The following is a 26,035-nucleotide window of genomic DNA, read 5'->3' on the forward strand; positions in this document are numbered from 1 at the left end:
GAAAATATATATTTATTTTTTTTTTTAAAAAAAAAAAAAAAAAAAATATATAATACACACACACCCACAAACCAAAGGATAAAAAATGTCACCTAGACAAACCATTCAGTAAAAACTGCACGAAAAACTCAGCCGAGCTAGAATTTTACTATGTGATACCTTAAACCTTCTGTAATGGAGGCCTTTTGGATATATGCATATGACCCCTTATGATTTGTACACATATTTGCTTTCTGCAGTGAGTGTCCTAGGACAGTAGAACCTTCTAGCAGATTCCCTCAACAGACAAGTATTTCTGGTGCACAGTTGGCAACTCGCCTTTTAGAAAGTAGTAGGACTGTGCAGCATGCCAAAGGTAAACCTGTTTGTCACGATCTGAAAAGCAGATTGCAACTTTTTGCATTCTTCTTCTTCTACATCAGAAAAATCTGTAAGCAGGACACATTTTCTTCTTGGATTGCAGATCTGACGTATGTCTTTTTTCCCAGTTCATTGATTCAGTGCATCCTTCTAGAAGCAAAACCAAGCAAGACAAATTTGCCATAAATCCATTTTGGCCAAGAATGATAGTTTTGTTTCTTAATGCATCGTATTACTCATCTGCACAATTCCACTGACTCAGCTTTCTGAAAAAAATACATCCCCAAATGTCAATTTTCTGAACCTGATAATTTGGACAATAGGAATATCTTCTCTTCAGAGTAATTTTCAAGGAAAGTTTCAGACATTCTGTAGGCAGCCAAGGGTCCTTCACAAGACAAGAATACTATCAGAAGTACAAAAGTTCTGAACTATTTAAACGAAGCAATACAAACTCAGACTTTTAGTGAGGATAAGAAAAACAGTCTTGTAACTAAAATCATTTTAGATGTGAAGTTTTTCTTTAGAGAAGCTGTGACCAAAATATGACACAAAATGAGGCTAATACACACAAACTGTGTTTGATTAAAATCAGTATCATTAAACGTGTATATTGTTTTGAGAATGTCGTTTTCAAACCACATGCTGAAGGATGCAAATTATTGTTGGAAAGTGCAGTACCTTTTTAACACATTGAAGAGTTAAAGGAATTTTGACAGGGTATTTGAAAAAGCTATACAATTAAGTGAGATTATTCTTTTAGTAGTTATTCTAGAATGAAAAAGTCAGTCCTGAAAAAGGAGCACTGAAGTATTGGGACAAGCTAGAATGTAGAGGATATTGTTTGTATGAAGGGCTTACTTATGTCGATCTGGTATTCAGAACGTGTATCCTATGTCCCACAGTAGCTTGATGAGATAACATAGAGGTTTTCATTAATTTCTCATGAATTGGGTGTTGAAAGAAATTATGAGAACTAAGAAAAAAGGATATCTATAAAGTTGACAGTGTTTCAAGTAATACTTTCTAGACATAGGAAAACTTTTTTTAAAAATGTATTATGAATGAAGTAAGACCTCTCGGACACTAAAGTCTTTTTTACGAGTGAGTCAGTAATGCTGGTTTTTAAGTAATTGTTGATTCAGCCAATATGCATTTGCATTTAGTAACAGAGAGAATCTAACATAGAACTAGAAAATGAAACTTATTAAGGTTATCCTGAACTTTGTCAAGGTTTTCCTGGATGAACAAAACATAAGTAGCTTTTGTCTACCCGGAGTGCCATCAGTTAAAGGATGCAGTCAGCGCTGTGGAAGAGTTGCTGACAGATCCATGGAAGTCAGTGATGCAATCACACAAATGCTGATAATCATTTAAGCAGCCAGAAAACTTTAATGATTTGAAAATTGCCTGCAGAGTGTCTGTGTGTGTGTTTCAGTAACTTTAATACAGATATTAGCTCTTTCCTAACTTTAGTTCAAACTGTAGCAAAGAGCTACTATGTGGAAACAATGGCTCTTTGCCTATTGAGGGAAAGACATTTTGTTTTGGCCCTTACCTAACTCTGGAGGACTTTTTCTATTGATACTCAGGGTCATCAGCTGCGGGGGACTGAACAGGGTGTCATTTGCTTCAGCTACAGGTCTGTGGACAAAGACAGAATTTACTAAGCTGAACTTCAACTATTCTCTGTCGCATATCACCTACTTAAAGGCGATCTCTGCTTGACGTATAAAGCCATGTCTGCAACAGGTCTGTTAGAAATGCTACATCTAAAGAAATACCAATCCCCTCCGCACCACACTCTCCAGATACCTCAACCTCATTACCACAATCAACAGAACATGCTGGAGGGACAGGTTCATAACCCAGAGACTGCCACTGCTATGGAATAGACTTCCCATACATGTCAAACAGAGCACCTCACTGTCCCAAACAGAGCACCTCACTGGCCCTCTTCAAGAAAAAACTTAATGAGTGGATGGGAAATAGAAAATTCACCCAGGGGATCACTCCAGTGGCTGTACTCGACAGAGGCACTGGGAACTAATTTGGGTGGCAGGATGCCAGGGTAATCCTATGGGCTAGGTTTGTAAAGGCTCCAGGGGCCATTAGCCTAGTATACACATACCATTTTCTAGAGGAAATCATTGCCAGTGTGGTATTCCATGTCTGTATCAACAGTGATTCTTATTTTGGAGAGTTTATTTTTCTTCATGTTTGTTTGACTACAGAGTTCAGGGGGAGTTGAGGGCTTGTCCTTCCAAAAAAAAAAAAAAAGTTTTTCTGGCAGATTGATTCCACAGACAGTTTAACTTAGCAGGCTAGATCTGAATCAAGCTGTGATTCAGGAATAAATAACTGAAAAGTTCATTAATCACTCAGCCTTAAACCTCTATGCTGTAATTGCAGACCTTAAGTTATTAATGTGCTTCTTGTTAATTTGCATTTCATATAGGTTGGAAATATTGTTTAAATGTTTTTGTAACCTAAAAGAAAAATATTTTTTTAGTCAGACAGTGACTTTTGGTATAATTTTAAAAGGGTAATTTTATTTGTTATATGTTCTGGCTGCCCTGAAACCCTGCCCTGAATTAGGCAGGTACTTTGAGAATGAATGAATGAATTTTGTTTATGCTGGCTGAACTGCATTCTGGTCCCTAGGGGGCATTCTGTCTGACATTATCATGTTGGTCTTCCTTTTCTTGTGCTTAAAGGGGAGGTAAAAGCCCTTCCTCAATGTTTGGCAAAATAATGAGAGAGAGCATTAGTGCAGGCTATATACAAAGATCCAGTGATGCAAGTATGAACAGTGTTCATACTATTCCTAACTGGGGAGGATGGGGGGGGGGGTCCCAGTGGGAGTAGCTGTACATGATGGTTCAGCTCTAAGCAGACTTTTGTTTGTACTGGTGATGGACTACATTAACAAACAGGTTAGTAGGGGCAGATTAGTAAACCTTATGTATATAGGCTCTGAACAAGAACTTCAACGAATGATAGGAAAATTGGATGTAAAACCGAAGACGCATGGGATGAAACTGGGCACAGATAAGGCAGTTGCCATGACAGCAAATGGGGGAAGTCAGAAGAAGCTGAAAACTAAGATAGAAGGGAAAATAGTGCAACAGGTTAACATGTTGAAGTATTTGGGGGGGTTCATTGAAAAGAAGTCTAAATGAGGAGATCAAGGCTAGAGTCAGAGGAGCTGCAGCCAGCTGGCAGTGTGTGTCAGGATTGTGTGTGACAGAAGAATGTCAAAAAAGCTTAAAAAGTAATGTGTATAAAATAGTGGTGCGACCAGTACTACTGTATGGTACAGAAACCTGGGCAGTAAAGGCAGAGTAGTTGAGAAAGCTAGAAGTGATGGAGATGAAGGGTGGTAGGCTATGCACTGTGTGATAGATGAAGAAATGATGACATCAGAGTAGAAGCACAAGTAGCTCCAACTGCATAGAAAGTCAAAGAGAACTGTTGGTGTGGACACATGGACAGAAAAGAAGACAATCTGGTGAAGGAGCTTTGGGACAGACAGGAAGAAGGCAAGAGGAAATGAGAGAATCCAGCAAAGAGATGGATGAACTGTGTGACAGAAGAGCTGCAGCAATCGGTCATGATTGTCGAAGAAGGTGGGAGAGTGTTGTTGAATCAACAGATGAGAGATGGTGACAGTTGACATGACACCCTGACTCCATTTAAAAAAAAAACAAAATGGGGGAAAAAAGGGTGGGTGATGATGATTCAGAATGAGTAGTGATAGTGTTGCATTTATTTTATGTACCTGTATTGACCTTTATTTTTAATAATTTGTAATGAGCAGTTAATATATAAATTACAAATAAAGAAAATAGAAATTATGCGTGAGCGGTTATATAAATTACCAAAAAAAGAGTAATTATGCCAGATGTGTTGGCATAAAGGGGTAAAGCCGTAGCTATGACCCATGCGATCCGAGTTTGACTAGTGTCTGAAATGTCTCTTGGAAATGTTGTGTGGGAGGAGAGGAATGAATGCTTGTCTCTGGGGGAGAGGCACATATTTGTGAGCTCAATGTCCATGGTAGAATCCTTAGTGGAGACTGGGGATCATGTGGAGGTGCTTGTCACATGGAGTTGTGGCATGCATTGCAAAGGTCCATTAAACACCAAGCCCATGGATGCCAGTGAGAAATCACAGGTGTTAGAGCTAAGCAGAAAGCTCATACCACCCCGATGGCTACCTAAGTGATTGTTCCACAGGATGGGCTCTTACCCTGGTGATGGGGAATGACATATGGGCCAGTTGACTGAGTGGGGTTTCAGCAGGCAACAGGAGCAAAAAAAATGTAAGAATGACATTACTTGTGCATTTTCTTTGTTAGTAATAAAGGAAAAACAGAAATAGTAGTAAAAATTTAATTAAAAAAATATTTGCACTACATATGCCCATTTACAGGTTATTTTTTATTTCAGGTTGGAGGATACGGAAAAGGTACTTTTTAATAAAGAGCAAAGATCAGAATAAAGAACGGCAGGTGCTGAGCTGGGTAAGTACTATGTTCTGCACTTTGTTTTTAATATTTTTTTTTGTATATAGTATTGGTATCTGAATCAACAAACCACTGACCAGTGAACAGAAGTGCTGTTCTGTTTAAGTGCCATTTTCTGTGCCCTGTTTTTTAATATGTCAGATAGCTATAATTCTGTAATACTGAGTGTCATTGTTTCTTTTAATAATGTACTTAATCTAGGGTATGAATATGCCGTGATCCAGTTATATTTATTTAAAAACAAAATGTTTTTTGGTGCCATAGCTTGCCTGAGGTGCAGAGATAGCAAACTCCATAAATGTTAATCTGGCCTGTTGGAATGTGGCCCATTACATTTTCTCATAGTGCCAGCAACCTAGATTTGGAGAGAGGTCTAAGAGCAAGAAGGCCAGCTGGTCTTAAGGACTGAGTAGCCAGGGAACCATGTATGCTTACACTGAGGCTTGTGGGAACTTTCATGTCAGCATTAGGCAGTGTAGGAGGTCTAGGTCTCGAAGAAACAGAAAAATCCTTTTGGTAGGCAGCAGATGGAAAATCACATGCATTTATTATAGCAGAATGCACATGAGAATAACGGGTCCCTATCAGTTTGTCAAAAAACTGTTTATCGAATGCCTATTTGTTGGAATTTATTCAGTGAATCTTAAGCCATTAATCACTCATTTTAGCAGATTTTTTCCCAGGAAGAAAAATTAGTTGTCCATCTTTGGGAGTTTGCCATTTTCCCCACTGTAGTGCAATTTTGGAGTGGGCATATTTAGTTAGGGGCACAACCCCCCCCCCCCACCTGCGTGGGCTTTAAATTGTGTTTTTTGTGATGTTTGTTAGGTTTTTTCCCATGACAAAAATTGCTAAAACAAGCATTCAGTGGATTAAGATTCGCTGTATAAAGTTCATCAAAGAGATATTCGATAAATAGTTTGTTCTACAAACTGATAAAGGTACTTTTCCATTATGGGGACAACAGTTCTAATGCGCTAGCAAGTGCACGCAATGATTGCACAGCTGTTAGCCCTGAAGCTGTTGTTTTGAAAGAGAGAGACAATGTGCTGCAGTGTTTGTCTGGTCTCTGTGAAAATGTGGACAGCTGAGGGGTATGCAGAAAGTGTAGATTAGTAAAGTACCTATTCCATTAACTTTTAAGAGCAATAATTAAAACAGATGTCTGAATTGGGGTCTGTATCCCTCTATTATATTTGGCTTGCCCAGATCTCTTGCAGTAACAGGATGATAGCTATGCATTTTGTGTTGTGTAGTAGCCTGTTGTGAGTGAATGCGGAAGTGTGTGGTGCTTACAGTTAGGCTGTTAGTGGTTGCGGGGGTACACGCATCTACTGCTTCTCCAATTTAAGCAGACAATGGTTCATGTTTTGGAGATGGAAGCTTAAGAGCTGGAAATCTGCTCAAATTGGTGTGTATGAGTGCAGCAAATAGGGTAGCTGTTCACTGTCCTGGTGTTGTGTTGCTTTATATTTGTGTGGTTTGATTCTCATGTGAGTGTCCGTTTGAAATAGTTTGTCTGCTCCTTCCTATACCTCTCAAATAAAGCTGATTTTGACTTGGATTTTAGCTGTGCCTCTTAATACATAATAAAAGTGGTGATTTAAGATGAATGTCATTCTATAAATGAAAGATAAACTTGTATCATTCAGAACATGCATGTTAATTCAGTCTCCTATCCTGTCAGGTTAATAGATGAAGTGTCTCCGATTATTTCTGGATTTGCACTAAATTCTTTGTCTATGTATATACCTCTTGATTCCAGCTAAGTCACTGTAATGCCGCTGTTTTCTAGCATCCTACGTACAGGTGCTTTTACAGCAGATTTCTGTTCTCAGTTTACATCACTACTGCAACTCAGCAATGTTTCAATATGTAGTTGTCTTTGTCATCAGTTTGGGTTTTCTAAAGCCGGTACTATATGTCTAATTTGTAAGTAAGTGAGGCTGGTGGGTCTTTAGTGTTGGCTGTGGTTTTATCCAGTATCATAACGTAGTAGAAAAAAAGTGTGTGCGGTACTCACATCAGCAGCAGCGATCATTGCGAGTGCATAGCAAGATTCCAAGTGCTCATTACAACTGTTGCCCCAATAACGGAAAAGTACCCTGATATAGACCTGAGAATAATTGCATATTTTTGTTTGTGTTGAGTTAATGGTGAGATTAAGACTAGGTGGCTAGGTAACCGCAGTGTGCCTGGTTTCTCACCTCTTTTTCATGATGCGCACTCAGTGGTGATGTGGTGCTTCGTTCCAACATGGGACCCCATTGAGTTAAATGGGACAAGATGAGTGAGGGTGTGATGAATGGGCCATGTGAAGGTCTATACAAGTCAGGGCATGAGTTCAATCATGGAATACAATATGGGCCAACAAATACCATGACTAAATAAAGGTTGTGCAGTTGAATACTATGGAAAAGACAGAATTATTGGTAATGTTATCACAAGAACATTTTCTGAGTTTTTCATAAAGTAGTTTTATGGAATCTAAATAGTCAGAAATGCTTTAAAAATAGTACTGATGCTAGGGTAGAGTTTCTGCTAATACTGTGGTGAGAAGGAGCATTGGGGAGGGGGAGGGCAGAGCAGAATTTTCCCAGGTGGTCAAGACTTTGATCACTTGCATATATTCCTCACCAGATTATGGCCAGCTGTGACAGATGCCTCCTTTTTCAGATATGTGTAATGAAACCTACATGCATCCCCTAATTGATATCATACCATGTCACATGATGGAAATGGGGAAGAATATGGCAAAGGACAAAAAAAAACAAAAAAAAAAAACACTCCCAGCATTCAGTATGAATGAAAGCTTTTTTTCTGCATGCATATCTGAAGTTGGTGGTTGTAGGCTGCCTGTGAATGAAAGCCCATTCATTTTTTCTGCATTTTTGGGGAGTTTGGACTCTGAACATTATGTATTTGCTGTTTGTTTTACTTCTGGGCTTGCTTGGATGGATTTGGCTGTATTTGTTGGAATATGTGTCAGTGGGGCATTGAGTCATTGATTTTATTTCATACTGCCTTTCTGGAGTTTGCAGCATTCTGCATTTGGCATCTTCCTTGGGCTGTTTTTTTTTTCAGATTTGAGTACTAGCATTTGTAGTCCTCTTCAGCTTTGTGGATGCTGGTGGATAATTATTTTTTTGTGGCTGACTGTCTATTTTTTTCAGCACTGGGAAGCTGTTTTAGTTTTACACTGTGCTGTATACAGCAGCTGAGTTTGATACTGTGCTATGGTGGTTCATGGGTTCATAGGTAGGTACTAGGCTGTTGGCCCTAGGGCCTATATAAGCCTAGCCAAATGGTACCCTGGCTTTTGCCACCCAAGAAAATTATTTTCCTGTGCCCCTGTCAAGCAGAACCACAGAAGTGATCCTCGGGGTGAATTTCCTATCTCCCATCCAGTCATCAAGATTTTTCTTGAAGAGTGCTAATGAGGAGCTTTGTTTGATATAGATGGGTAGTTTGTTCCAGAGTATGGGAAGTCTCTGAGACAGGAATCTATCCCTCCAGCATGTTCTTTTTATTGTGGTAACAAGGTTTAGGTCCCTAGAGCGTGTAGCTCGGATGGATTGGGATTTCTTTACGTGGAGCATGTCCAACAGCTCTGGGTTTGACATAGCTTTGTATGTTAGGCAGAGATAGTCTCTGAGTAGGCGATATGCGACAAAGTAAAGTTGGAGTTTTTTGAGACGGTCTGCATAGGGCATCTTTTTGAGGCCGGTAATCCTCTTTGTGAGATATTTCTGTGGCCTTTCCAGTTGTACATGTCATGTGAGGTACATACCAAAAGGGGCATTGTACTCTATAATGGGTCTAATGAGTGATGAGTAGAGGGGAACAATGACCTCTTTTTTCCCTGGATGAGAAACCTTTTGTGATGAGGTGTGCCACGTAGAAGGATTTCCTGACTGTTGTGGCAATGTGATCATCAAAGGAGAGACTACTATCCACCTGTGTCCCAAGGTCTCTTATCACACTTTTGGTGTTAAGTAGACTACCGCCTATGTGGTCCTGTGGACTTGCAATAAGGAGTGACTATATTCCACCTTTTTTTAACAGTGAAACTTTTTTTGAGTTTGAATTATCTGCTTTTGGTTACTTCTGCTACAAGTCTGCATGTTGTGCTATGGGGTAATATTTTATAGGTAACCACAGCAGATGTAAACTCTTGTTGTAGGGCATTTTATTACCTTGTAAGCATTAGAGTTCTAATTTCTTCTTTGTCTTGGTGCATTTTTATGCTTAGTGTGCTGAGCTGTTAATGGTCTTGCTTTAATTATAATAGGTGTTTCTGTGGTATTTTGTCACATATGTTGCTAATCTCTGATTAATGTATAACTGCTTACGAAAAGAGCACTATAATAAAATTAAATTTGTTGGCAACAGTCAGGACTTGCCATCTTCCATTGACCTACAAAGGGAAATGACTGTGTGAGGTCCAAACTAGCTGATGTCCATGGGAGGATAGAATTTATAATTTTGTGTGTGTATGTGTGTATAAAATATATGATGATATTTCTTTTCATAGGTTCATAGGAAATTACAAGGCTACCCGCTTAAGAGCCCTTACAAGCCTAGCAATTATTACCAGAATTTTACCTGCTTTTCGATCCCTAAGGGCTAAAGGATGGCTTAGGCATGTGCCTATACCGTTGAATATTGCACAGACTTCCCTTGTCCATAAAGGACATGGGTGTCACCCCAGGAGTGAATTTATGATTCACCATCCGTTGATCCAAAATGCATTCGAAGAGGGTCAGGGAAGGGTTCTGCTTTACATGAATAGGAAACCTATTCCAGAGAAGGGATGACCTCCTGAGACACATTTGCCTACCTCTCCAGCATGTTTTCTTCACATCCCAGACCAGTTTAGATCCTCAGATCGGATGACCCTCGTGCAGTTTGTCTTGTAAGTGTGTAACAGTTCCATCAGGGCTGAATTTGTGAGTGCCTTGTAGGTTAGACATAGATCACCCCTTAATACTCAGTAGGAGAACTGAGTAAAGGAATAGGGCTTTTAGTCTATTTGCATTGGATATTGTAAGGAACCTCTGCGATCATTCCAGCTGTTATAGGTGTTCGGTCAAGTACATGTCCAAAAGTGCATTATAAGCAATTATTGGATTGATTAGGGTGGAGTACAGTGGGACTGTAACTTCCTTGGATCTGGATGCCATGTTTTTGCTTATAAGCTGCGCCACATAGGATTTTCCTACCACAGTGGACATATGGCGGTCAAAGGTTAAGCTACTATCTGTCTGAGTACCTAGATCTCTCACCCCAGGCAATGCTTAGGGGTGTGCTGTTAATATAATTTGCAGGGATATTTGACTTCCCAAAAGGTATGATTATGCATTTTTTGCATTTAGTTTTAGACCATGGCTCTGGCATCAATCATTTGTCTGAGTCAGACCCTGCTGAAGGATATGTACATTGTTGGGGGATTCATTGATTGCCCCTAACTTGTTGTTGTCAGCAAACTTAGTCAACCAAAGGCTTCCTACATTGCCTTGAGTTCAGAAAAGTATTTTCCAAACAGGAGAGGTCCCAGCACTAACTGGCCTCTTGCTGGATCTGGATTCAAACAACATGTGTCCTATCCATGAACTATTTGGCTATCTGTCTGGTGACGTATGGCTTTATGCCTAGATGTTAAGTTGTCTATCTCGCCTTCATTCTTGCTGGATGGGTTCAGAGCCGACCTCGGCTCCGACTCGGCCACTCTAAAAGCTCGAGAGTTGGTTCCACCGGCTCGAGGCTCCCCTTATATCCCACAATGCTAGGCGAGAGTTACCTCAGATCTCGTTTGCCGCTACAGCTTTGAGGTTGGTTTTCTACCGGTTCTTGGTAAGTGACTTTTCTTGTGTAATTTAGTCTATCAAAACCCCTTTAATTTTAATATTTTTACTTATTTCCCTTAGTTTAGAGAAATTTTTATCCCCTTCTAAAAAATTCCCGTTTTTTTCCCTCAAGAACTTTAGGTTCTTCCCTTGGGCCTACAGGCCTTTTCTCTTCCCTAGTGGAGTGTGTGTGTATTATTTTAAAATCCTAGTTAGTGGTTTTTATTATAATTTAACTTGACAGGGTGTAATTAGTGTGTTTGTGTGTGTGTTTGTTTACACCTGTTTAAAAATGTCTAAAGAAGCAAAGGTCTCAGTTCAAGAAGTGTGATGCGTGCTGTCAGAAAATGTCTCTGACAGACGCTCACACTTCTTGTGTCTACTGTCTGGGGCCTTTGCACCTGCAGGACTCCTGTGCTGTGTGCCATGGCTTCAGCCCCAGGGTCCTGCAGGAAAGAAAAAATAAATTGATATTAAGAGGCTTACTCAAGCCAGAGGATTCCCTATCTGTTTCAACAGGGAAGCCCTCTAAGGCATCTAGGTCTTCGGCTCCGACAACTGAGCCGAGACCTAAGGTTTCTCAACCTCTGCCTTCATCGGCTCCGGCTGGAGCCGATAAGTCTCAGTCCACAGTTTCTGTGGCTCCCTCGGCTCCGGCTGGAGCCGAGGTAGTAGAAGTTCCCGTGTCGGCTCCGACCAGACCTTCGGAGCCGACAACTAGGAAGAGGTCCAGGTCACCATCTCTTGGCTCCGTTCATTCGGCTCCAGGATCTCCCCTGCTGTCTGAACGGAGCCAAAGATCTCACTCCTCTAGGTCATCGAGGCTGTCGGATCATGACCTTCAGAGGGTAGTGAGTCGACTTCTTAAGTCCGAGGCACTGGCCCAGATGCTTCAGAGCCCGACTCATCAGTCGATGCCTGTCCCGGTCCATCAACATATTCCTCCTTCGACTCTCTTGAGCTCGGAGCCGGGTCGCGTCGGAACCGAGACTGTGATAGCGTCGGAGCCGATACAATTGTCTTCGGCTCCGTCGTCGGCTCTGTTTTCTTCCTTGGAAGAATCTCGGCGCCGGACTTCCCTCGTCGGCTCCGAGGGGGTGAGTGGCATCGGACCCTTGTCCGACCCCCCTCTCCCTCTCGGTGCTTGGCTGGTGAGTTCGGCTCCGACATCGGCCTCGGAGCCATCACTGTCGGTGCCGAGGGGGGTTCTTAGCTTCTCGGAGCGGGGACCTCTGGCTCTGCCTGACAGGGGTGCATTCGAGGTCATGCGGAGTGTGTTAGAGCCTGGCTCTACTCCACAGTCGGCTCCGTCCGCCCCTCCCTCTACGGTGCCTCAGGTTAAGTCGACTCACTCCCTCATCCCGGACCGCAGAGAGCCAGCTCCTCAGGAACCCCCTGTGGGGATTTCATCCTCTTCCGAGGCCTCTCCTGATTTGGCAGAAGAGCCCCCTCGGAAGAGGAAGTGTAAGAGGAAACACATTGACTCACCTGAGTCCATCACGTCAGACACAGATTTGGATGATTCTGAGGGTTCCCCCGTTCCCCTTCTGAAGATGTCTCATTTGCAGACATTCTGGAGATCCTGAAACAGAGGGCAAATTGGCCAGCCCTCAACCCTTCGGAGGACAAATCTGTGTATCTTGAGGCGTTGGCTCTCGTCCTTCCACCTCCTGGGTGTCCCCCCCTTTGACCCCCTCATGCAGGTGGTTGCTAAGAAGGCATGGACGGCTCCTGATTCAGTGGACCCCACTCCCAGGAGACCCTCCAAGTTCATAACAGCACCAGCAGACAAACAGTTCTTAACAAAAGGAGTTTCTGTGGATGCTATGGTGGTAGCTGCTGCCACTAAGAAGGAGCTAGCTGATCCTTCAGTACCTGTCCATCCACCTAACAAGGAATCTAGGTCCATGGACAGGTACGGAAGCGGATGTTCTCGTCAGCGACATTTACCATGCGTTAAGCTGAACTACCTGTGCCATTTTACTCGTCTTCAAAGGGACTTGATCAAGGAAGCGAGTGAAATGTTAAAGGACCCTACAGCTGCGGGTTTCCAAGATAAGATGAACACGCAGCTGGCTACCCTTAACTCCATAACCAACTCCTCCATGCCTTCTTTCTTACGCGGCTGATGGAGCGAGCAGAGCCGCAGGGACAGGTGTGGCCTTACGTAGGCATGCCGGGATGCGGCTATGCAATTTTTGGACCCTTCAAGGCGTCTTTCACTAACTCCCGTTCGATGGATCATCCCTCTTTGGTCCTCAAGTGAAAGAAACCTTGACTAGGTGCGAAACTGATGGCAAGACCCTTTCTGCCGTCGGAGTCCGTTTTCTACTCCTTCTAGGCCTTACCCCAAAGGCCAGAAAGGTGGAAAGATGTGGTTCCGTAAACAATCTCAAGGGACTTCGCCTGACGACAGAGTCGTTCCCGCCAGAGGCAGAGGCGGGAATAACAATGGTAGACGCCGCCTAGGGGCAGGGGGTCCGCAGAACCAGGGCAATCGGGAAGCCTTCCCTGACAAGCCCTTTCAGCATCCCTGAGGTGTTGCCCGACTGCCCATCTTCGGAGGCAGTCGGGGAAGATTGTCACTGTACCCAGAAGCCTGGCTATCCCTGACTCAAGACAAATGGGTACAGTCCATCATTTCGAAGGCTATTCTATCCCCTTTCTTCGCATTCCAAATCAGTCAAAAAAATCCCTTCCAGATGTTCCACCTGCTCAAAGGGATCTAGCGGTTTTGGAGATTTCAAAACTGCTTGCAAAAAGAGCAGTTCAGCCAGTTCGAGCAGACCAGCAAGGATCCGGAATCTACTCAAGGTTCTTTTTAGTTCCAAAGAAAACAGGGGACTGGAGACCAATTTTGGATCTCAGTGTCTTGAACAGATCAGTCAAGAAAACAAGATTTCGGATGGTCACGCTGCAATCCATCCTTCCCTTTTGGGCAAAGGAAACTGGATGTGCTCTATAGACCTTCGGGATGCGTACTATCACATAAAAATGAACAGAAGCTCCAGAAGATTCCTCCACTTCAGGCTGGGAACCAGTCATTTTCAGTTCAGGGCCCTGCCCTTTGGTCTCACCACTGCCCCCCGGGTGTTTACCAAATGCATGGCAGTGGTAGCTTCTCACCTCAGGCGACAAGGATTCCAGGTGTTTCCATATTTGGACGACTGGCTCCTCACAGCTCCCACCAAGCATCTCCTTCTGATGGCCAGAGATTACACCTTTCGCGTTTGTCAAAAGCTGGGTATTTCAATAAATTGCGAAAAGTCTGTTTTGTCACCTTGTCATACTATTACCTACATAGGCGCAAATCTAGATACAGTAAACATGTCTGCAAGACTAACACATCAGAGAATAACAGACATTCACAAACTGGTATCACTCCTTTTCAACAACAACAGAATCAAAGCCAGGTTAGTTCTGAAAGTGTTGGGAATTATGGCAGCGGCCATACCTCTGCTTCCATTAGCCAGATTCCACATGCGGATCCTTCAATGGATGCTCTTTACTCAATGGTCATACCAGCAACTTCCAATGTCTCACACCATTATGATCACGCAAGCGTGCAAAAATCATCTCATGTGGTGGATGTCTTCCCCTCAGCTCTTGTTGGGAAGACCCTTTGTTCCACCTCCTCCGGTTGCTACTCTGACAACGGATGCCTCCCTGATCGGGTGGAGTGGGCATTATCAGGGCAGGACGGTCCAGGGCACATGGCAACCAAACGAATGCCACTTGCACATAAATGTTCTGGAGATGAGAGCAGTGCTTTTAGCGTTGCAAGCCCTTCAAGACTCTCTTCCCTTGGGAACGATTGCAATCCAAACAGACAATATGTCTGTAGTGTGGTACATCAACAAACAAGGCGGAACCAGGTCATACCCCTGTGTCGAGAAGCACTCAGACTGTGGCAATGGGCGATTTCTTCTCAGCGGTTTCTGATAGCAACGCACATCCCGGAAAGTCCAATCAAATTATGGACAAGTTGAGCAGAGCCATACTCATGCCTCACGAGTGGTCTCTGAAAGACTCTGTAGTGAGAGAAATTTTTCTCAAGTGGGGTCAGCCTTGCTGCGATCTTTTTGCTACTCCCCAAAACAGCAAGTGCAGAGAATTTTTCACCCTATTCCCTTTACCAGGCCAACCCAGCAGAGACGCTCTAGTCCAAGTTTGGCCCTGGGGACTTCTGTATGCATTTCCTCCCTTCCCACTGATCTCTCAAGTGATACAGAAAGCTATCGCTCAGAAGGCCTCATTGATCCTCATTGCTCCTTACTGGCCTCGACAAGTGTGGTTCCCCTTTCTACATCGTTTTCTCTTGGAGCGACCGTGGAATCTGGACCTAGTTCCAGATCTTTTGATCCATCAGTCGGGTCAGTTTCATCGCTCCCTCCCCTCTCTGAACCTCACTGCTTGGTTCCTCCAGTTCCAACCTTAGCCAGGCTTCCTCAATTATCTCACTCTGTTAGAGATATTCTGATAGCTTCCCATAAATCTTCCACTTGGAAGATTTATTTGAGTAAGTGGAAACGCTTCACATATTGGGCTCAAGGAAAGGACATAGATCCTTTCACTGCTTCCATCCAATTAGTCCTTGATTTTCTAGCTGAACTCTTCCATGCAGGTTCATCTCCTTCTACACTTAAAGTTCAATTGGCAGCTATTTCTAACTTTCATGTGGGTATTTCTGAATCTGCCTTAATGTCCCACAAGCTTTGCAAAGCCTTTTTGAAAGGAGTTTTTCTTCTCAGACCTCCTATAAGAAATCCTCCTTCTCCTTGGGACCTAAATTTAGTTCTTGCTTCCTTGATTCTTCCCCCTTTTGAACCTGCAGTCTCCTGTTCTTTAAAATTATTATCATGGAAGACTCTTTTTTCTGGTAGCTATTACATCAGCTAGAAGAGTTTCAGAGCTTCAAGCACTCAGCTGTCGTCCTCCTTATCTTTTGTTTCATAAGGACAGAGTATCTTCTGAACTAACCCGTCCTTTTGCCTAAGGTGGTCTCGACGTCAAATCTAAATCAAAGCATTGATCTACCTGTCTTTTTTCCAGAATACTCCAATAGGTCTGAACAAAAATTACACTGCCTGGATGTTCACCGTCAATTGAGGTACTACTTGGATAGAGCAAAACAGTTCAGAAAATCTGATCAGCTGTTTGTCTCCTATGCGGAAAGCAGAAAGGGACTTTCAGTTTCAAAGGTATCATTATCCAGATGGCTAACATCTTTGATCTCCCTTGTATATGAAATTAGACATCAAAAGCTGCCTGATAAACCTAAGGCTCATTCCACCAGAGCTTTGGCTACTTCTTTAGCCTTCCAAGACAGACTGCCTATTGACACCATTTGTGCAGCGGCTACTTGGGCTACTCCTCACACTTTCATTTCTCATTATAAGTTGGATTTAGCTTCTAGGCATAGAGCTAACTTTGGTTCCACTGTTCTCAGGAGTCTGTTCCGTTAGGCCACCCGGGACAAGGTGCTAGGGACGCGGTCCCATCCAGCAAGAATGAAGGCGAGATAGACAACTTAACATATAGAAGTTATGTTCTTACCATAATGTTCCATGTTAGTTGTCTTCTTCTCGCCTTCTTCTTGCATCCCACCCTCCTTCCCCCTGGCCTGGACAGACCTAGAGGAGTTGTGATTGTGACCTTTCTTTCTACCACCTCTTTCTTAGACATATGCTGTTTTGCATATTTCCTGGTTCAGGATGTAGGTCACCCTTCTTTCTTCCTGTTGTTAGAGGTGGACTCTGTTTTACAGTTATACTGTTACTATTATAAGCTGGGGTTAGCTTACAAACGAGATCTGAGGTAACTCTCGCCTAGCATTGTGGGATATAAGGGGAGCCTCGAGCCGGTGGAACCAACTCTCGAGCTTTTAGAGTGGCCGAGTCAGAGCCGAGGTCGGCTCCGAACCCATCCAGCAAGAAGAAGGCGAGAAGAAGACAACTAACATGGAACGTTATGGTAAGAACATAACTTCTATTTTTGTGAGTTTATCTATAATACCCAAGTGGAGAATTGTGGCAAATGCTTTTAGCCAGTTTAGGGTAGGCAGTATGCACTGTTTTGCCCTCATCTGTGCCCCTAGTGTCTTTCTGAAAGGTCCGTAATTATTCTTTCTGTGGCCTTGCATAAAAGAACAGTCTAAAAAAAAAAAAAAAAAAATCTGCTTTTACTGTATTTGTGTTTCTTCCTACTTTATTTTGCTTTTGCGTCATCTTAAAAGTACTCAATTGTATTTATTACTGCTTGGTGTAACTCATTCTAAGCCTTTTAGTTTAAGCACTTGGGCTTCAGATCAATTGTTTTACATTAAGAAGGTTTGTGGTCTGCACTGTAGTGGCAGAACAGGTAGCTTACATCCTAAGTTGGGAACTGCTGATTGAGGGCTCAGTGTCTGTTATTCTAAAAGTTTATTAATTCTGGTTTAAGCACTTGGGCTTCAGGCCAGTTATTTTACATTAAAAGGGTTTGTGGTCTGCACTCTTGTGGGAGGAGAGGCTGGACTCTGCCCTTCTGAGCTGGGAATTTCTGGTTAAAGGCTTATAGTGCCTGCATATTTGAACTGCTTCTTACTGGAATTGGTAGACCCTGTTTGCTGTAGCATAGACTAGATTCAGGCCTGCTGAATCTAGCTTTGTTTGTATGCTTGTTTGTTTGCTTGTTATTTCCCTGAAACGCTAATTCCACCTAAAGCATGGCTTTTCAGCGCTTCTGTGGATCCCTAGTGATATCTGCATTGCTTACTGTACTTATTTCCTTGTTTCATGTGAAAGAAAGTTACTGTTTGTCGTTTTTGCATTTAAGTTACCTGTAACACATTGTATTCAAGTTACCTGGCACTTGCTCACTAAAGCAATTATGTAAGTTGGCACTAAAAAATTAAAAGCACTACACCCTCACAAACTCCCCTTGAGTACCTTGTTCCCCATTGGCCCTTTTTTTTCAATTATAAAGGAATTCCCAATACTATTCTAGCATGTCCAAAGGTCAGTTGTCAATCTCTTCTCCTGTCTAGCTGGTGAATCTGGGAATCTTGAGGCAATGGTACAACTGCCTCATGTACACGGACAACCCTCTCCTCCTCCCAACAAATTCCAACACATGTGAGAGATGCAACCATATAGCCATACTGGAGGCTAAGCTCTCTCAACTCAGTACTGGCGAAACCAGTCAGGAGGAGAAGGAAACCACACTCACTACAATTCCAGTCTCACATAGACCTACCACGACAGCAAACAAAACACATAAACACACAAAAACATACTCGGAGGCTCTAAATAAAAATCTGCCTAAGCAGCAGAGACCTCCAAAGCAGACACCCAAGCAACCGCTACCCCAAAACAAAACACGTGCAACACATAGCTCACAAAGCCAGTGTGCCAAACAGTCACAGCCCTTAAGGCTAAACAACACACCTGATACACTTGTAATAGGTGACTCTATTGTCAGGCACACTGATGTCCTGCTCACCAGGCTGAACAAGGAGAAAGTAACGGTGAGCTGCCTGTCGGGCGCTAGGATCCGCCACATAACACAAGTACTCAGGTCACTCCAAGGCAAGTACAAATATGACTCAGTCATTGTCCATGCTGGTGTGAATGACCTGAGATGTACCTCCCTGGACTACATGAAAAGAGAGCATGTAGCCCAGGCCGGTATGACGCTGACCTTGAGTAGCATCTTACCCTCACCAAGAATGATGCCACAATATGAAGACAAGATGATCAATTTCAACAATTTGCTTAAGTATTGGTGTCATTCAAAGGGGATCCAATGCCTGTCAGCCTGGGATGACATGCTCGACAAGCCACGATGCTTCACTAGGGACGGCTTGCACCTGTCACCCCTGGGCTTTCGGATATTGGCAAAGGCTCTTGCTACCCCCATAGTGCCTTTTTTAGGCAAGGCTCAAAAGACAAACCCACTTCCATAGGTATCACAAGATCTAAGAAACTAAGAGTAATGCTACTCAATGCCAGAAGTCTAAACCTCAAGATGCGCACACTCAAATCTCTCCTTAGCATGGAGAACATCGATATCTGTGCAGTAACAGAAACCTGGTTCAAGGCTCCCAAAAGCACCCCAGCACTACCAGGTTATACCTCATACCATGCTTTTCAGCCCCAAAACTTGGACCGAACCACAAAAGGAGGGGAATATCAATATTCGTCAAAGATACTCACACTTCCAGGTTGGTGGCACAGCACGAAGCATCAGAGACTATCCATGTGCAACTAACAGTGGGTAAAACTGCCTTCCAGTTTATAGCCTGCTACACACCACCCTCCCAAACCCAAGAACCCCACTCGGCCTTCCTGACTACACTGGAAAATATGAAGGTCTCTCCAAACACCATTATATTGGGCGACTTCAACTACCCAAACATAGACTGGGAGCATTACTCTAGCTCCAACACCCTAGCCCAAAGGTTCCTAGAATTTATAAACTCAAATGCTATGGAACAACTTGTTACCACTCCCACAAGAGGGGAAAACATACTGGATCTGATCATCACCAACATGGGGACTCTATGCTCCAGACCAGAAGTGTATCCCTCACTGGTAAGATCAGACCATAAACTAATCTCACTGGATATTCACATCTCGACTCCACCCCCTGCCCTGAAAACCACAGTGAAAAACTTCTCTAAAGCAAATTTCACACTCCTCAAAACCGAGGTGGAATCCTTCAAAGCCCCCGGGCCTGTGGAAAATACAGCCCAGACTGCAGAATCCTTTATAAACGCATTCTATGAACACCTTCAGGAATGCATGGATCATGCAATCCCAAATAAAACCAAGACCCAATCCTCCAAAGGCAGACGTCCTGTCTGGTGGACCCCAGCCATAAACAAACTATACAATAGAAGGAGGAAGCTACTACATGATAGAGCAAAATCTCAAAAAGGGAATGCATCTCTGATCAGTATTAGCAAAAAACTACGGGCACTCATAAAATCGTCTAAGGCCAGCTTCGAGAGAAAAATTGCACAGGACACTAAGGATGATCACAAGGCTTTCTTTAGTTATGTTAGGAACCTGGGTGGAAATTCCCAGATATGCTCAGAATTGGTCCAAAATGGCAAAAAATACACCGAACCCACAGACATTGCCAACATCCCAGCTGACAGGTTCAGCGCAACCCCCCCCCCCACCAAAAGGGCAAATATCTATCCCAGCAGTGTGCTGCCCCCCTGACATCTCAAATGCTCAGGTAAGAGCTGCCCTCTCCAAAGCAAAAAACACAGCATCAATGGGACCAGACGGTGTCCTGGGCTGCGTCCTACATGAACTCCAAGAAGAGCTAAACCCAAACATAAAACTACTGTTCAGTCTCAGCCTTACTACAGGATATGTACCCAAAGAGTGGCGTACAGCAACAGTGGTCCCTCTCCACAAAGGTGGTGCCTCAACAGATCCTGGAAACTATTGCCCCATAAGCCTGACTAGCTTGGTCTGCAAAGCTATGGAAAGGATCATCATGGACCTCATAAGTAAAGATGTTGGGGACCTACAGACACTGGATCCTACCCAGTTCGGCTTTGTTAAGGGCAGATCCTGCCTCTTAAACCTGGTTGATTTCTTTGAAACAGTCACCAAGGCCATTGACGAGGGGAAGGTGGTCCACACAGCCTACCTGGACCTCGCAAAAGCCTTCGATACAATACCCCACTCAGGCATTATAGATAAGCTCACCAGCTTAAATATAAACCCCTGTGTCACTAGATGGGTTGCAAACTGGCTCAAGGACAGAACCCACATGGTTAGAATTGCTGGAGCCATGTCAGACTCCAAACCAGTTACAAGTGGCGTCCCACAAGGCTCAGTCCTGGAACCTCTCTTGTTCGGTATATATTTCTCTGAGGTACAGGCCAACACGGAAGGACTGTGGCTGACCAAGTTCGCAGATGACTGCAAACTGGGTGCTATAATCGACTCTCCAGCCGACACAAGCATCCTCTAAAAGGGCCTCATAGAAACAGACAACTGGTGCCAGAGCCATGGCCTCAAGCTAAATGCCAAAAAGTATATAGTCATCCCCTTTGGCAAAAACAAAGTGCCCACAAATTACCACATAGGTGGTAATCCATTAAGTACAGAAGAAGTAATTAGGGACCTGGGGACCCAAGTTGATAGCAATCTCACATTTGACAACCACGTGGCCAAAGTGGTTAGAAAAACATTTTATATAGCCCACCTAATCATGAAGGGATTCACATCTAGATCAGGGGAGGTCATCGTGCCTCTTTACTCATCCCTCATCAGGCCCATAATTGAGTACAATGCCCCTTTTGGGATGTACCTTACCAGACACCTGCAGTAACTGGAAAGACCCCAAAAGTACCTCACCAAGAGGATCAAAGGGCTCAAACAGATGCCGTATGCTGCCCAGGTGAAGAAACTCCAGCTCTACTCAGTGGCATACCGCCTGCTCAGAGGCGATCTGTGTCTGACGTATAAAGCCATGTCCAACCCGGAATTAATGGACATGCTGCACCTCAGACTCGAGAGACTTGAACCTCAGCACTGAAATAACTAGGACATGCTGGAGGGACAGATTCATAACCCAGAGGCTCCCTTCACTCTGGAATAAAATCCCAGTCCAGGTTAGGCAGAGTCCCTCATTGACTCTCTTCAAGAGGAATCTTGATGAGTGGATAGGAGATCGTAGGTTTACCCCGGGTATCACTTCTGTGACACTGTTAGACAGAGGCACAGTATACTAACCTCGAAAAAGGGCATAGCAAAATTAATTTAAAATGGGTGGCGAAAGCCAAACACACTCTGGCTAGGCTTATAAATGCCCTAGGGCAGATAGCCTAGTATGAACCTATGAACCTAAACCTATGAACAGTCAAACTGATGGGTCTTTAATTTTATGGGTCTGTTGATGGTATCCCTTTATGCAGAGGAATGAATGTTGCTGTCCTTCACTCCACAGGGACAAAGTCAGTCTGGAGGCTGTGGTTAAATGGAGATCATTGTAGGCCTGATAGGTCTTGTTTTAAACTATTTAAGAGACATACTGGAATATTGTCAGGACCCATCAAAGACATGCTTTTAGCTTTAGAGGGTGCAATGGTGACCTGTTCTTTGGTGTATAACTGGTAGATGAATGGTGGATGATATTTCTTGTAGGGTAACCGGATTTGAAATTTGAGCTGAATTTATCAGACAGCAGATTTGCTACATCTTCTGGCTGAGTATAGGTGATGTCATCTACAACTAACTCTGCACATTGTTGAGTGTTGCCCTTAAGATTCCAGACATAACTGAAAAAATGCCTTATGGTTATCCTTAGCTTTTGAGGCTATTTTTTACCTCAAAATTTGGTTTTGAAGACCTGACTAGTCCCCTGCTTTGCTTGTTTAGATTAGTAAAGGAGTTTTTGTTCTGTTATACATGTTCTCATACTTCTAGATAGGATTTTCTTTATTTTAGCCCTTTTAATTGCAGATTAACTGTTTTTGATGTGTTTTCTGTTCATCAGTGATTGCTATCATTTGAACTAAAAAAAATATCTAAAACAAGTGATCGCAAATCACACATTACATTTTTGATCACCAAACACTACTCAGAACTTTGCTTCTGCATGGAGGGTTTCACTCCACAACCACTGACTTAAGGCATCTGCCCCAATATCACCAGAAAAATAAATATACCAACTCTATGGTCAAATAACAGTGAAGAAAGGGGAAAACTCCTGAATGATATTACAGTAGACCTGCTGAATTTTATCTGTAATGTAATTCAGCCACTTTCAGTATTGAAGTAAGTTACCACAAACAGTGTTGCAATCAGAGTACATTTTGCCAACCCTTGTGTGTGTGTGTGTGTGTGTGTGTGTGTGTGTGTGTGTGTGTGTGTATATATATATATATATATATGTGTGTGTGTGTGTGTGTGTGTATGAATAATGCATGCACATAGAGAGAAGGAGAGAAATCCTCTTTAGAATGTCAGGTCTTCTGATATATAGCAAACCCATCATTTTTAATGTCATGCCAAGCAACTTTACAGACTTTACAATCTTTAAGCAAATTGCAAAAACTGTGAAATACAGTAACTGTCCATATATCTGTCTGGTTTTCTGACAGTACTTCCTGTGTTGTGACACTTCATACTTCTTTCAAATAGATGTCGCTTCTTTATGTGGATTGTTCAAGTTGTATTTCTTTCTAATGCAACACTTCTGCAGAAGTCTTTTCCTTCAAATATGTTTTTACAAGGAAAATGTATAGATTTTATACCCCGTGGTTTGTTTTATTGTATAATATTTACTTGCTTTTTAGACATCTTTACTTAAGTAGATGCCCTATTTTCGTTTTTCTCTGACATTGTCCATGTATTTGACATAATTAGCCTACTTTTTAACTGTCTTTCCATTGGTAGTTGAGCTGTTGAGACCAAATCCCCTGCGGTTCAGTATTCCAAGACTGATGTATGACTGTTCCCATGTCTGCTATTAATTCTTTGTTTAAGATGTCTGATTTCCTCCCTCCATCTCTTTGACTCAGGGTAACATGCACTTGCAGTGATATGTTTAATTACATTCTGTTATACATTTTAAAATGTCATGTGTCACCACAGTTGGATATGCAACAACAGGTATGCCTTGTCTCAGAAATATAGACATTAGTGCACTAATTGCACTGACAGCTTAATCACTTCTGGATAATTTACAATTAGGAGGTCTGTTGCTTCTTTGAAGTAAAACAAAACGTTGCCTAATCTGATGCTAGGGCTCCCTGGAACTGTATAGACTAACATTTACTCTCTTGGGCTGTTACAGTAGATGACTAGAACAAAATATTCAGATTCGTCTACCTGAGTTGGTGTCTTGGACCAGTACTTAACACTTACTAAAAACAGTAAATGAATTTTCCCACTGTCTTGGCCAAACTACTCCTTGTCAATATGAATATTACCTTTGTTCTCGCCTGAAAAAAGCGGCCATGCCTTGTGGGACGAACATGATCAGTAAAAGAAAATAAGTAAAATTATGTTTCGGGCTTTCTTTGCATTTTTCTATTCCAGGATGCAACTTCTCTGTCTTCTTGAGCATTTGCTTTCTAATTTGGATAAATAGTGTAACTGCATTGCACCTTGCACACATCTTCTATCCTTGATGAAAAGTATGACTGGAGTTTTTTTCTGCCTGACTGATGCATTGTATATGCTGTAACCTCTCATTCTAATATCATTCAGTAGCTCAGTGGGAGCCAGTATTTTTAACTAAAGATCTGGATACAAGTTGTTAAAGTGTCTGTATCTGTGACCATGAAAATAGTATTAATGACTGGATCCCAGCTGGACGAAACTGGGCATAGCAGCCATGACTGGCCACATCTTGCATTATTTTCTTTATTATTTGTACTATTGTGTTTAAGTATTGCTACTTGCTGTAATATGTGACATAAGTTGTATAGCTCTACATCAGGCAGTTTCATTCCATTGCAGATATGATCAATGGTTGATGCAGTGTGTTTCAAATTTTAATTTAAAATGTTTAGGTGGGCTTGAACATCTTTGGTATTCAGTACACAGTCCCATTCTTTAGTGTGTATAAATATATACTGCTTAATGTTTACTATATATTTATTATGATTATTATTATTATTATTATTATTGTTATTATTACATGGAAGCATGCAACCTAGCTTTTACAGTGATAGTAGAGTGTGCAGTCTGTTGGTTTCTAGGAGTATGTGAGAATGGTCCTCAATGAATATAAAAAAAAATAAAGTAGCTCCATAGTGTAATGAAGCTTGTGTCATTTTGTTGGATAGTGGTAATGTTAGTGTGAAAATATGATATGTCATCGTTTATGGCCCTTATGCTAGCACAAGGGTGACCACATTGGCCACTGACACTAAAAGGTTGGCTATGCTGTATTACAAACATAATTATCTTAGACATCTTGACTATGAGGTTTTGCAAGATAGTATACTATTCCAAGAAAATGTCCTTCTCTGCTATGTTTTTTTAAATTTACACTTTTGCTATGACATTGTCATGAACTAGCGTTAGGCCCTATGATGCAAGGGTCAGAACCATGCATTCTGTATTTGTTGATTTCTTGCTCTAATATGAACTAGCGTTAGGCCCTATGATGCAAGGGTCAGAACCATGCATTCTGTATTTGTTGATTTCTTGCTCTAATTTTTGGACTTGCTCTTACTGTATTTAAATTATGCTGTCTTAGTTTGTATCAGCCTCTTGGCATCTTTTGTCTGACACCAAGCTGGTAGAGCATCATATTTAGAACACCATCCAAACATTTGTAGAAACAAGCAAGTAGAGGCAAGGCTCCAGTTCTCCACAAATTCTCCACAAAGTTTAATGGTACCAAATACATACACAAGCGCTTTCACTGACTGCTTCATCAGGTGTATATCAAAGATAAAAAAAAAACACCATTTTTATATCATTAATTAGTGTCACATGACCTATTATGTAATGCATCTCAGTAAAAATTGTACTAACATCATAAACTCACATAAAAAATTGTGTATATATACATGTATTTATGGTGGACACACAATACATCTAAGTACATATACATTCCTATCTACTAAAAATATATATAAAAATATATATGTTCTATAAAAACATAACTATCTGTATAAAGGTCAAGTTTTTAGGATGGGTCTCAAGGGAAAATGGTCATTAAGACTACGTCCTCTGTCTGCCCTTAACCTCATGATCCATTCAACTTCTAGTCCTTCCATTCTGGTTTTTATATCTCCTCCCCTCGCATTGACATTACATCTCCCCAGTACTCTAAATTTGAACAGATGGTCTTCATTTGTTGCTATAACATGTTTGGCTAAGGCATTGTGTATACTTCTTTTTTTTTATATGATATAGGTGTTCTCTAATCCTAAACTTTATCTACCTATCAGTATTACCTACATAGTATTTGTGGCATATCTGGCATATAGCTAAGTAAACTACATATATACTGTCACAAGTAGCACCAGTAACCAGTTTAAATTTTTCACCTGTATCTGGATGTTTGAATTCTTTTTCCTCGGATATAAATTTACAAACTTGACAGTTTTTACATGGTCTTGTCCCCTCAGTAATCTGTACCTCTTTATAATCCCTTGTGGTACATAATCTACTTTTCAAACATGTTTTATTTTTAAAAGTAAATTGGGGTTGTGCATCGAAATACTTACTCACCTATCTGTCATTAAGATATTCTAATGCTTATTAAGGATGTCTGTGTATAGTTTAATACTCCTAGAGTAGCTTAAACACATTCTCAACTTATTAGATTTATG

The 26,035-nt window shown here is 42.0% G+C and overlaps 1 protein-coding gene across 5 annotated transcripts in view; it reads left to right on the plus strand.

The window, feature by feature from the left end:
* The window catches only part of PXK (PX domain containing serine/threonine kinase like), a 1,650,359-nt gene that overhangs the window by 497,756 nt on the left and 1,126,568 nt on the right, over window positions 1-26,035 (plus strand). For all 5 annotated transcript variants that reach the window (XM_044078801.1, XM_044078798.1, XM_044078800.1 and 2 more), the window contains exon 6: window positions 4,812-4,885. In XM_044078801.1, coding sequence (XP_043934736.1) covers window positions 4,812-4,885 — 74 coding nt within the window. The remainder of the gene's footprint in view (window positions 1-4,811; window positions 4,886-26,035) is intronic.

The sequence above is a fragment of the Protopterus annectens genome, chromosome 7.part1 (genome assembly GCF_019279795.1).
Source record: "Protopterus annectens isolate FY-2018-M chromosome 7.part1, PAN1.0, whole genome shotgun sequence".
NCBI lineage: Eukaryota > Metazoa > Chordata > Ceratodontiformes > Protopteridae > Protopterus > Protopterus annectens.